Here is a 13,026-nt window from a genome sequence, read left to right as displayed (position 1 = left end):
GAGCTACAGAATAAAGCAGGGATTTAATGAAAGGCCTCCATGGATCCACTTTGGGCACTGCAAGATGAACCAAAATGGTCCCAAAATGCACGAGGTCTCACACTTCTCTAAGTTTTGGTCCATTTGCATTTTGGGGTTAATTGTCCAGTTACAGCTTTAGGTTGTGAAGTTCCACCCTCCTTGTTTTTCTCTCTTTAATTCCCTGCTGTTCCCGCTTTTTGGGCCTGGACAAGCTTGGGATGGTGTCTTTGGGGAAGCTGGAAAAGGATTGCTCAGTGTGCCGGGGAGAACTCGCTGGCACACGGAGCTCAGAGTCACAAACCAACAGCGCAGAGCCCCGGGAATGCCAAGGCCAAACCAAGGCACCCCCAGAGCCACCGCGGTGCCACCGGTGCCACCGCTCCTCCCCGGGGGCTGGGAGGGCTCCGGGGCTGCTCTGTCCCCGTCCCCTCCGGCCCTCTGCGGGCTCCAGCAGCCCCGAGAGGCAGCCAGGAGAGGGCACAAAGCCCTGCAGCCAGGCAGCCTTGTCACCGTGTCACCATGTCACCCTGCAGCCTTGTCACTGTGTCACCCTGTGACCCTGTCACCGTGTCACCCTGCAGCCTTGTCACCATGTCACCCTGTGACTGTGTCACCCTGTGACCGTGTCACCCTGCAGCCTTGTCACCGTGTCACACTGTGACTGTGTCACCCTGTGACCGTGTCACCCTGCAGCCTTGTCACCGTGTCACCCTGTGACTGTGTCACCCTGTGACCATGTCACCCTGCAGACTTGTCACCGTGTCACCCTGTGACTGTGTCACCCTGTGACCGTGTCACCCTGCAGCCTTGTCACCGTGTCACCCTGTGACTGTGTCACCCTGTGACCTTGTCACCCTGCAGCCTTGTCACCGTGTCACCCTGTGACTGTGTCACCCTGTAGCCCTGTCACTGTGTCACCCTGCAGCCCTGTCACCCTGCAGCCTTGTCACCATGTCACCCTGCAGCCCTGCCACCCTGTGACTGTGTCACTCTGCAGCTTTGTCACCCCCCAGCCCTGTCCCCGTGTCCCCCTGCAGCGCTGCCATCCTACAAGTCCCCACTGGTGCCACTGTGGCCCTACAGGATTTTCACCGACCCCAATCCAGGCCCTGGATCCAATTCTAAAAAGAGTTAATTACGTTAATCGGCTAATTAAGACACCAGCCTGGGATCCTGCTCTGCTGCCGGAGTGAGACCCCAAAAACACCCACGGGAGCCCCGGGAATGGTGAGAGGGGCAGGAATACAGGGAGGGGGAAAAACGGATGGGAAAATGTGGTGAAGTATGGAGAGATGTGGGAAATCACGGGAAAACGTGTGAGAACACAGGGAAACGTGGGAAGCGTGTGAAAACACGGGGAAGCGTGGTAAAAATATGGGAAAACACGGGGAAATGTGGGGAAATAGGGAGAAATGTGGGAAATGTGGGGAAAGGGGGAAATGTGGGAAAATAAATAGGGGAGATGTAGGAAATGCAGGGGAAATGTGGGAAATGCGGGGGAAATGTGGGAAATGCAGGGGAAATGTGGGAAAATGAATAGGGGAGATGTGGGAAAATAGGGAGAAATGTGGGAAAATAGGGGAAATGTGGGAAAACAAATAGGGAAAATGTGGGAAAACGAATAGGGAAAATGTGGTAAAATAAATAGGGGGAATGTGGGAAAATAGGGGGAAATGTGGGAAATGCGGGGGAGATGTGGGAAAATAGGGGAAATGTGGGAAAATAGGGGAAATGTGGGAAAATAAATAGGGGAAATGTGGGAAAATAAATAGGGGAAATGTGGGAAAAAGTGAAAACATGGAGTAACATAGGGAAATGTGGGGTAACATGGAAAAACAAGCAGAAACGTGGGGGGGAAAAAGGAAAATACAGGGAAAACACCCGAGAACACAGAGAAATGTGGGCAAACGTGTGGCCTGTGTGGCAGGGCCGGGAGCGCTGCCCCGGGCTGGGGCTGCCCCGTGCGGGTGCCAGGCACGCGTGGGAGTGGGGAGGGGGGGTGGGGTCTGTCCCCGCGGGGATCCCGCGTGTGCCGCGCCCCCTCCCAATCCCCTCCCTCCCCCTCCTTCCCTCCCCTCCCCTCCCTTCCCTTCCCCTCCTCGGGGCGTCACCGCCCCACGCGCGTGTTCCTCGCCCTCCCCCGCCCCGCGGGTGGGCGTGGGGGGCTCGGGGAGCGCCGAGGGGGGCGCGGCGGTGGGTGCGGGATGCGCGGCCCCCGATGGGATGTAGCGGGCGGCTGTTGGGACCCGCCGGGGGCGGCCGCGGCTCTTCGCTGCTCCTCACCATGATCCTCTTCTTCACCTACTTCTTCTCCTGCCTGCCCGGGCCCTGCGAGCCGCTGCCGCCCGCGCTGCTGCTGCCGCCGCCCGCCGCGCTGCCCGCGGGGCCGGGGGGCTCCTCGGGGGGCTCCTCGGGGGGCTCCGGGGGTTCCTCGGGCTCCTCGGGGGGCGGCAGCCGCCGTTTCCCCCAGGCCATCATCGTGGGCGTGAAGAAGGGCGGGACGCGGGCGCTGCTGGAGTTCCTGCGGGCGCACCCCGGGGTGCGGGCGGTGGGTGCCGAACCCCATTTCTTCGACAGGTGCTACGAGAAGGGGCTGCGCTGGTACAGGTGAGGAGGTGGCGGTGGCGGTGGCGGTGGGGGGGTGACTGAAGGGATCGGTAATTAGCGCGGAGATGCGTTAATTGATGCCCGGGCCGGCTCCGCAACAGGCGGGTCCCGGCAGAGAAAGGGGGTCCGGGGGAGGGTGTGGGGGGCGGCAGCTCCGACCCTCGCCTGGGCTGGTGGCTGCTTTTGTGGGGCTGCTGCAGTGTGAAAAGCGCTTCCCTTGTCCCCTTATCCCCTTGTCCCCTTGTCCTCTTGTCCCCGTTTTCCTCCCTGTCCCCCCGCGCCTCCCATCCCGCATCCCGCCCGGCCAGGGACGGAACCGGCAGCAAAAATGTGCTCCTTTCACTCCCCGGGCGCTGCGATTTTAACCTTTAGCGCTTTATCCCCCAGCCGTGCCCCCGTTTGCCCGCTGGGCTCCTTTAGGAATTGTTTTATTCGTGTAGTTTCTATTAAAAAAAAAAAAAAAAAAAAAAACCAAAAACACAGAAATAAGAGAAGCGAGGACCTCGGGCTTGATCCTGAGCGGGCGAGGGGCGAATCCGTGGGATCCTCGGTGGGTTTGTGGCAGAGGGCAGAGCTGCAGTGATCCGGGTTTTTTTTTTTTTTTCTTTTTGAGGGTTTCGATGGGATTGAGCCGTTCAGGCGATAAAACATTCGGAAAAGCAGCTACTGTGCATGTGGAGTGTATTAAATCGCGTCTCCCGGCCAGCTCCAGAGCGGCCGGGCCAAGCGGAGTCGGGAGCGATAAGTCCCTGGAAGGCGGGGATGGAATCTGCTCCGTTATTCTGAAGGCAACCCTAACGTGTCGATGTATGAAAAACATCTGAAAATAATAAAAGGAGTAGCTCTCCCTGTCCTTCCTGCCCCGCCAGCCCCTGCTCCCCGAGCCCCGCGGGAATACCGCGTTTCTCTCCATCTTTTGGGGGAGGCTGCAGCTTCCCAACCCTCGCCAAAGTAACAACCTGGGAAAAATCAGCGTGTTTAATGGAAAGAGTAATTGTAGTGGTAATTTTACCCGCAGACTTTCAGCTCTCTGAGCCCACATCTGGGCTGTAAAGTTACGACTTAACACACCTTCAAAACCCAGTAAGTAGCGGCGCTTATTTTTACGGCTGCATGAATATCCCGGTGATTTATGAGCTCATTCCTCCGCTCAGGTCCGCGGAGCAATAATGATGAGCACTGATTTTTTTATTTAATTTTTTGGGGTGAGGATTGCGAGCCGGGCTCTGGCTTGGCAGAACGGGACTTTAATGACTGCGAGCGCATCATTAAAGCGGGGAAGATCGAACGCTTTCATATCGCTCGGCGAGGCTCGCAGGACGGAGCGCGGAGAGGAGCAGAAATAAATCTTATTTTCGATGGCCCTGCTGAGGGTTTTTAGTGCTGGAAGTGCTTGCAGGGAGCTTGGCCTGACACCAGTTTCGAGATGATCCCGCATGTGGTTGTGGTAAATTTGGAGCAATGGAGCGGGGAAGGTTTTTTGGGCTGGGGAGAATCCGCATCCTTGGGGCGAGGCAGAAATCAGGAGATGTTTTACTTTAACTCTGCATAAAGTGTGGTTTTAATCATACACACACACACACACAACTATTTCCCTTCGCTTCCTCTCCTCTCTGCCTGTTGTTTTGTCTTCTCACAAGACCTCGCAGCACTGAGGGATTTTATCCTCGGCAAAGCCAGACAGAGCTAAATGTTTAAAATGTTTAAAGCTGGGATGTGCTGGAGTGGGGGGGAAGAGAAGTTGGACAGAAAATCGGGTTTTTCCTATGGATATCTCAAAAGTGGTGTAAACATTTTTAAAATATTTGAACTTGCTAGGAAACCAAAATTACACCAACTGCTTCTCACGCCAACATATTTGGCCCGAAGGCACCTGTAGGTTGTTGCTTGTTTGGAGTAAATGTGGAAAAAGAATTCCCTTGGAAATATCACTCCAGAATTATTTTGTTCTTTCTTAGTAGCTCCATCCCGTAGTGATTTCCCTGCCCTGGCAGGAGCATCTCCTCGTGGGTGATGAGTAGTTTAAGTTACTAACTGAAATAATTTATTCTTACTGGATAGTTTTATTTAATTTAAATTTTAAATGTCCCAAAGCCTTTTTTTTTTTTTTGTAGTAGTAGTAGTAGTGAAAGGAAAATGTCCTGCAAAAGCATCTCCTACAGAATTCCTTGAGTTACTACAGCTTTAGCTAATTCTAAGAAGATTAAACACCTTTTTGAGGCCGCAGTGTAAATGATTTAATGGCTGATCCAAGCATGATGGGATGTTTTCTCCTCAAGCAAATCACAATTTTAATTTTTTTGGCACTCAGTGCTGCTTGAAGGAAACTGAAATAAAAAAGAAGAGGTGATGCTGGCATGTCTGCTGCCAGTTTGGGGTGTGGGGGGTCCCCTTTGGGAGCCTGGGGCTGTGTCTGATATTTGGGAATGTAGGTGAGGACAAATGGTAGAAGCTGAACTGAATCCGACCAGTCTGGGGTGATGATCAGAAATCCATTGTGAAACTTGGGGTGTCTGTGAAGGAAGGTGTGGGGCCAGGTCCTGCCTGTGCCTGTAGGGGTGGAGGAGAACAACATTTGTGGGGTGAAGGAGTTTGGGGGTTGGAACCCCCTCGGTGTGAGGGGAGCGGGTTTGGGCTCACAGGGGACATTGGGACGGGTTCACCCCTTGTGTGGTGGGGTTGGGGCTCTCCAGTGGTACCGCTCTGCCCCACTGGGGACGTTTTGGGGGCGCAGCAGAATCCTCGCATGGGATCGTTCCCTTTTTGGAGCTGTTCTGGTTCCCCTGCAGAGGTCCCGGCTGCCTTTGGCACAGCCTCGGGGTTTTTGGGGGGATCGGGGCAGGAGAGAAGGGGAGCAGCAGCTTTGGGGAGCGTGGCAGTGCTGGGAGAGGGGCCTGGCTTGCATGAAAGGGAATTCAGCTCTGAGGGAATCCTGGGCAAAGCTCTGAGCCCATCCAAAGAGCTCTCCTGGTCCCCATCTGCCAAAGCTTTGGGGCACCATGGGCTCGGTGTCAATGGGTTTTTCCCCTGGCTCGGGTTTCCCTGTGTGATCTGGGATCCCTGACCCTCTCTTCCATCCTGTTTTTTTCCTGCTTTTCCAAGAGCCAAAGGAAGGCTGAGGCAGGAATGGTGCTGGGCCAAGGCTCCCTCCACCCCACGTCCCTTGGGACCGAGCCCTGGCAGTGCCCACACCGGGTTTGTAGGAATTATAAAGAATCCCCTATTTTCATACCCTTTGCAGCAGAAGTATTAAAAAGTACTATGGGATGTCTGGTGATTGTCCCCCTGCAGCCAGAGGGACGCGAGGAGCTGGAATCCCCACTGAGCATCCCCCGGCCCTGCAGAGCCCACCCAGAGCTCCGAGACTCTCCGAGACCAAATTTCACTTTTCATTCTCGGTTTTCCCGTCCCATCCAACACCAAAGCTGACATGAGCGGGGAGGAACTCCCCGTGGGGTTCCTCATCCCTCTGTGCTCCTGCTGGAGCGTCCCAGCTCGGGAGAACCTCCGGCAAGGTGGAGGGGGAGCAGAGGGGCGCTGCTGGCATGTGGGGTTTGCCCCCTCCCCTTCCCCAGCCCCATTCACAGGAGCTCAGAAGGCTCTTGAAAGGCATCCAGGATTTCTTGAGCCAGACTTTGTTATCTCGGAACCTCGCAACCCCGACGCCTTTGAGCGACAGGGGAAGGACGCGGCTGCGGCGCTGCTCTTTTGACTTTTGCCGGGAGCGTTCTTGGCAGCTGAAAAGTGCAGCTAAGTAGGTGCCTGGAGGGGTTTTTGTGTGTGTTGTGATTGTACAGACAGATCGAGCCACTCTATAGCCGAGCTGCTGAATGGAATCGGCTCCTCCGGAGCCACCAGGCTGCGATTTTGGCAGCGCTCTCGTGGCCCCTTCCAGGGCAGCTTTCCTGGGGAAGCGCAAAGGTGGGAGAGACAAAGGGAGGACGGGATGGCCGGAGCTGCTCCGGGATTTTATCTTTATTCATTGGCACCGCTAATCTCTCCTCCTGACGGACTCGATTTCAGAGCGGCCCTTGTTTTCCCGGGGCACTCGCAGACACTCAGCCCCGCAGCTTCTCGCCTATATTACTTTGCAATCTTTTCTCTTTTTTTTTTTTTTCAGTTCCATTCACAAGTGAGACCTTTCTGTCTCAGCTTCCCCGGATTCTCACCCCCGTGTTTGGGAAATGAAACCTCGAGTACAAAGAAAACATGCGAGAAACCTGAGAAATAGCTGATTTTAACTAAGAATAAGATACATGAAAGCTTTTACTTAAGGTGTAGAGTTTGGGGTTGGCTTTCATGCACTGTTCTAGCGCCAGCCCTGCTCTCAGGACCAGGCTGATGTGCCTCTGTTTTCTGCTCCCCGACACACACCCAGCACCGCCCGCTCTTGGGAAGCAATCCATAATTCGTGCAAAGTTTGGGTTTCTGCAAACTGCTTTCACGTGGGATTAAAAATAGCTTTTACTGCCACGATGAGGAATTAACATTTGAAACCATTTAAAGGGCTCCCGGCTGCGATTGCTGCGGTGGGGAGAGACAGGGGCTGTGCCTGTCCTGTTTTGGGGGGTCGGTGATGGGGTGAGGAGCACAGCTCAACCCTCCTGCCCCCATTTTCATGCTCTTATCGCCTTATTTCCACGCGGGCAGGTTTTCTTCCCGATCCCATCAAGTGCTTCTTGCTGACCCAAGCAGGTTTGGGAGCCTGAATTTGAGCCCGGCTCAGCCTCCGGGGAAATGAAGTCGCGTTTTTCCTTGTGCTGTCGCTCAGATGGTGTCAGGCTCCGGGGATTGGAGCTGCCTGTTAATGCTGGTTGGGATTTTGGGGATAAAAGCTGCGATTTGCAGGGTGGAAGGTGCTCTTCCCGGCTCAGGAATGCTTTCCCTGTCTCCGGCTCTGTTAAATAAATGGGGGGATTACACCCGGCTTGGGCAGGAGTAACCCGAGTTCTTAAAGGATTTCAGAGCTGCCAGCATTTATATCCCAGGCTGCTTAAATACACCCAGAAATCACAGGGCTGTTTTCAAAAAATAATATTATGGGAATTAATACATTTGGAAAAGGCTTCTTTATTCCTGTCCTTTCTCTTGTGCTCTCCGTTGTAACCTCAGGGGGTAGAAATTGAAATATGGAAATATGGCTTTTTTTTTTTTTTTTTGTCCACGTAACTCAAGAGAAGTTTTGAAAATATGTCAAATATTGCCAAAAAATTCACCAGAAAGCCGCAAGGCTTCTGTTAGTGGAATTACTCAAAGCTTGGAGAAGTGATCGCTGCAGTGTAAAGGAAAGTTTGGGAGTTTCTCCTTAAAGGTATTAGGTGGATTTTTTCCCCTGGATTTTTTCTAGCTAGTGACAGAAGGTGGAAAAGGCCGGTGGATTTAGAGGGTGCTTTCATGCAAGGAGAGACAATTACTTAAGAGAGTTCAAAGCTTATTTATAAAACAGTAATTACCTTCCCCTGGGAGGGAGACGGGCAGCTCTGGCGGCGGGGAGGGGGTTACAGCACTTAATTGGCAAAGATGCTTAAAAGCTTCCTCCTGACCTTTTCAGAAACTTTCTGCTGCAACAGGCTCGGGCAGAGATTGAAAAGCTGCCCGAGGAAAGGCCAGGTTTAATACCGAGACTTAGCTCTAAATGGCTTTTCAAAGGGCTGTGGAAATCCTCCTGCTCAGGGAGCTGCGGGAGAGAGGGAGGGAGGGAGGGATGGATAAAAGATGGATGATGGATTGATGGAGAGATGGATGGATGGAAGGATGGATGGATGGGAGATGGATGAATGGATAAAAGATGGATGGATGGATGGATGGATGGATGGATGGATGGATGGATGGATAAAGGATGGATAAAATATGGATGGAGAGATGGATGGATAAGATAGATGGATGGATAAAGGATGGATGGATAAAGGATGGATGGATGGAGAGATGGATGGATAAAGGATGGATAAAAGATGGATGGATGGATGGATGGATGGATGGATGGATGGATGGATGGATGGATGGACTGATGGATTGATGGAGAGATGGATGGATAAAGGATGGATAGAGGGATGGGAGATGGATGGGTGAAGGATTGGATGGATGGGAGATGGATGAAGGATTGGATGGATGGATGGAGGGAGGGAGGGAGGGAGGGAGGGATGGAGGGATGAAGGATTGGATGGATGGATGGATGGATGATGGATGGATGAGGGATGGATGATGGATGGATGAAGGATTGGATGGATGGATAGATGGATGGATGGATGAGGGATGGATGGATGGAGGTTTGGATGGATCGATGGATGGAGGGATGGATGGATGGATGATGGATGGATGATGGATGGATGAAGGATTGGATGGATGGATGCTCCTCTGCAGGACAGGCTCTGGGAACAGGGTGGGACCTGAGCCTGGCAGCTCCCTCCTCCCCACATCCTGGCTCTTGGGATGGCCAAAATATTAAAGTGAGGAGCACAAGGATGTTCTGAGAAGCTTCTGTGGGACTTGGTTGGAAGTCTGGTCTGAGGGGTGAAGGCAGCAAGGGTTGGTCCATGCTGGGCATGTCAGGTTTAAGATGAGTCTTTGCTTTCCTGTGGGAATTCATGGAATCGTGGAATGGTTTGTGTTGGAAGGCACCTCAAAGATCAACTCATCGCACCCCTGCCATGGCAGGGACATCTCCCACTGTCCCAGGCTGCTCCAAACCCTGTCCAGCCTGGCCTGGGCACTGCCAGGGATCCAGGGGCAGCCTCAGCTGCTCTGGGCACTGTGCCAGGGCCTCCCCAAATTCACCCCACGTGAAGAACAGCCCAGACCCCCCAATCCCACCATGACAAACTCGTGGTGGTTGCAGCCCTGAGCTTTCCCCGTGGCAGGGTTGAGGTCTCAGCTCAGGTTTCACACACTCACCTTTATGTGGTGATAGTCCTGGGTGGAAAATTCACAGCAGCTCCTTGGATGTCCCCTCCTTCTCCCTCTGCTCAGGGACAGCTCGGAGATCACAGGAATCCTCAAAATTACCCAGGCGACCCTGAAGTGAGTCACTCTGAGCCAGAGACTCGTTTGAGATGCAAATGTGGATGTGGCAGGATGGGGAGGGGGCACAGGGGCACAGTGGGGTCCTGCAGGTCACCCCAGGGCTGGGGGTCAGTGTCCAGCTCCCTGAGATTCCTGGAGAGCAGTGATGAGCCAGGTTTGCATGGCTGAGATGGTCCAGAGCCACGGACCAGAGAGAGAATCCCTGTTCCACCACAGCGCTGCTCCCAGGCTGAAATGTGGGAGGGAATGGCTGAAATTCAGAAAAATTCACTATTTGGGCTGTTAAAGCCCCAGCACGGAATGTTTTAGGCAGTTTGGGATAACAGCAGCACTTTGGGAGTGGGATGAGCTGCTGGGCTCCTCCTGGCAGTGATTTTGGTGTGTTCCAGCAAGGAAATTTCGTGGGAGGCAGGGACACGAGGGGAATAATCTCCTCTCTCCCATCCAGCAGCTCCCAGCGAGGGGGTGGCAGAGCCTCCCACGCCCACGGGGCTGCTCTGGATCTTAACACACAAAATTGATCAGGAGCAGGAGAGAATTACATTAATACAGTCACTTGTCACCGAGGTCTTAATAGGAATCTCCATTCATTAGTGTGGCGAGAACAAGGCTGTGACCTCGTTAACGTCCTTGGGCAGGAAAAGGCTGATTGATCACTTTGCTGCTGATTTATCACTTGGCTCCTGAGCCTGGCCGTGGGCACACCTGGCCCTGGGCACACCTGGAGGGTTTTCTGTAGCTGGAGTGAAGAATTGGCATCCCTGTCCGCACCCTTCGGGCTGAGTCAGCTGGGAATTCGCAGCCGTGTTATGCAAATTTTAAAAAATAATAAATAAAGGGACGTGGGGGTGATTGATGGGAAGGGCCAGGGAAAGTGACAGATCCCGTCCCCGGGGGCCACATCCCGGCTCTGCTCAGCGGGGGCTGCCGGGGCCTCCTGCCCTGTGCAACTTCCCAGCTGCTCCAGGGCCGCAGCATCCCAAAGCCATCCCAAAGCCATCCCAAATGCATCCCAAAGCAATCCCAAACCCAACCCAAACCCATCCCAAATGCATCCCAAAGCGTCCCAAACCCATCACAAAGCCACCCCAAATGATCCCAAACCTGCCCCAAAGCCACCCCAAACCCACCCCAAAGCCACTCCAAACCCATCCCAAATGCATCCCTGTGGATGTGGCACTTGGGGACACAGATGGTTGGACAGGACGATCTTAGAGGGCTTTTCCAACCATGATTCCACAACTCCATAATTCCTTCTGGGGCTGAAATCAAGCCCCCATCAGGGCAGGATCCCAAAATGCCTCTGCCCATCTCCACAGCCCTACATCGATGATTTCACTGGAGTTTATTTTCCCCTCTCTGGAGGATTCTGTAGGTGAGTATCTCCCTGTCCCCACCTGCCTCACCCCCCTGTGCCCCCCGGGAATTCCAAGTGACAAATCCCCCCCTCCAGGGCCACCCTGCCAGGGAGGAAATGGCGATTTAAGTGGAAGCCAAAGAAATGCCCCAATTCCCGCCAGCGCCATCGATCGATCATCAGCGAGATCGATCGATCAATCAATCCCTGCAGCCGGGGCGGGGGACACCGATGTCCTGGGGGGACACTGATGTCCCGGGGGGGACACCGATGCCCTGGGGGGGACAGTGATGTCCTGGGGGAATTCGGGAGCGCTGCATTCACATGGATCTGCCTGAGGATTTCCATGATATCCATCTCAGGTCCATGAGATCCATCTCGGGTCCATGATATCCATCTCAGGTCCATGAGATCCATCATCTCAGGTCCATGAGATCCATCTCAGGTCCATGATATCCATCTCAGGTCCATGAGATCCATCATCTCAGGTCCATGAGATCCATCTCAGGTCCATGAGATCCATCATCTCAGGTCCATGGTATCCATCCCAGGTCCATGAGATCCATCTCAGGTCCATGGTATCCATCTCAGGTCCATGATATCCATTATCGTGGGTCCATGGTATCCATCCCAGGTCCATGAGATCCACCTCAGGTCCATGGTATCCATCTCAGGTCCATGAGATCCATCTCAGGTCCATGATTTCCATCTCGGGTTGCTCACGCGATCATCAGCACCTGGATGTCCCCGTATCTCTCCAGCCATGGCCCATCCCCATTTCCTGGCCAGCCACATCCTTTAACCTGTAAATCGGGTTCCAACACACACCAGGTTTTGCCTGTGAGGGTCGGGGGGGAATCCTAATACAAACGTGTATACCCCAACAAATATTCAATATCACACATATCACACTAGAAATGGCGCGAATTATATCCACTGCACATAACATGGCTCTGGTGTTTGGAGCAGGTTGAGGCAGGAGGTTTGCAGGGAGTTTGGGGAGCCCAGAGCTCAGTTTGGGTGGTGTGGGGTGGATGGAAGCACGCTGCCTCCTGGTTCTGGGGCTGCTGTCACCCCTGGCAGGTGGCTCCAGGTCACTCGTGTCCCCCAGGGCGGTGGCTGTGTCCCTCTGGGTGTTTGCATCACATCCCTTCCTTTCTCCCAGTCGGTGATGAAGGTGTCCCCAGCCCCCCCAAACCCCTGGGCTGGTTTAGGGAACCACCAGGGACAATCACCCCAACCTCCCCCAGCACCTGGGGTGTGATGGGGACATCGCTGTGCTGAGCTCAGGGTCACAGAAAATCCCAAACTGGGACGGCCCCGTTGATCCAGCTCATCCCTGGTGACGAGCCCAGCCCAGAGGGGAGCAGGGGTGGCCTCAGAGCCCCCAGCCCTGAGCAGGGGATGGGGCTGGGACCCCCAGCAGCTCTCCCTCATTAGCCTGAGTGTGACATGCCGGCTAATTACCCTCTGTGCCATCAGCAGGGACGTGTGGGGATGGTGTCACTCTGTCCCTGCGTTTGATCCCCGTCTCCTTACAAGGCAGATAATGAGGGACGGCCTTGTTCAGTGCTGCTCTTGGTGTGAACATGAAAAATTCATATTTGGCTGCTTTGAGGAGCATCAGGAAGCCTGTGAGGGTGTCCTGCATCCACGGGGCTGAGCAGGGATCACACCCAGGCCTCGGTCATGTTAGGGACTCATAAAACTTGAATTGCTGAACAGACACTGGGAAGGGGAGATTCCTTTCAGCATGAATCACTCTGGTGGTGCAAGACCTTTTCCTAAACATTTTTTTTTTCTGGGCAAAATGCTTTTAAATAAAGGCTCACAGGTTCAGGGAGCACCTAACTCCAGCTGTGTCCAGCTGTGCAAGCCTCACGTCAGCACCACAAGCAAACAAATCGCTGGAAGTGTCAACACACACCTGGTTGTTGGGGGTTTCTGGTTTCATGGCACCAGGGCTGATGGCTTCCACGCTCAGCTGTGTGTGTGTGATGTACCCAGCTCTGACCCCACAA

General features: G+C 54.0%; 1 protein-coding gene and 1 long non-coding RNA gene across 2 annotated transcripts in view; one reads left to right on the top strand and one right to left on the bottom strand.

Moving 5' to 3' along the window:
- Window positions 1-2,113: 2,113 nt before the first annotated feature.
- HS3ST6 (heparan sulfate-glucosamine 3-sulfotransferase 6) overlaps window positions 2,114-13,026 on the top strand; it is a 30,337-nt gene continuing 19,424 nt past the window's right edge. The window contains exon 1 of the mRNA XM_030284461.4: window positions 2,114-2,628. Coding sequence (XP_030140321.1) covers window positions 2,240-2,628 — 389 coding nt within the window. The 5' untranslated portion in view covers window positions 2,114-2,239. The remainder of the gene's footprint in view (window positions 2,629-13,026) is intronic.
- LOC115497201 (uncharacterized) lies at window positions 7,076-9,883 on the bottom strand. The gene is made up of 2 exons (XR_003962768.4): window positions 9,520-9,883; window positions 7,076-7,525 (listed from the first exon to the last, which is right to left on the bottom strand). It is a non-coding gene; the product is annotated as an uncharacterized lncRNA (long non-coding RNA).

Source organism: Taeniopygia guttata, chromosome 14 (genome assembly GCF_048771995.1).
Source record: "Taeniopygia guttata chromosome 14, bTaeGut7.mat, whole genome shotgun sequence".
Taxonomy (NCBI): Eukaryota; Metazoa; Chordata; class Aves; order Passeriformes; family Estrildidae; genus Taeniopygia; species Taeniopygia guttata.
The sequence above is the reverse complement of the archived record's forward strand: the minus strand, read 5'-3'. Positions and strand labels throughout refer to the sequence as shown.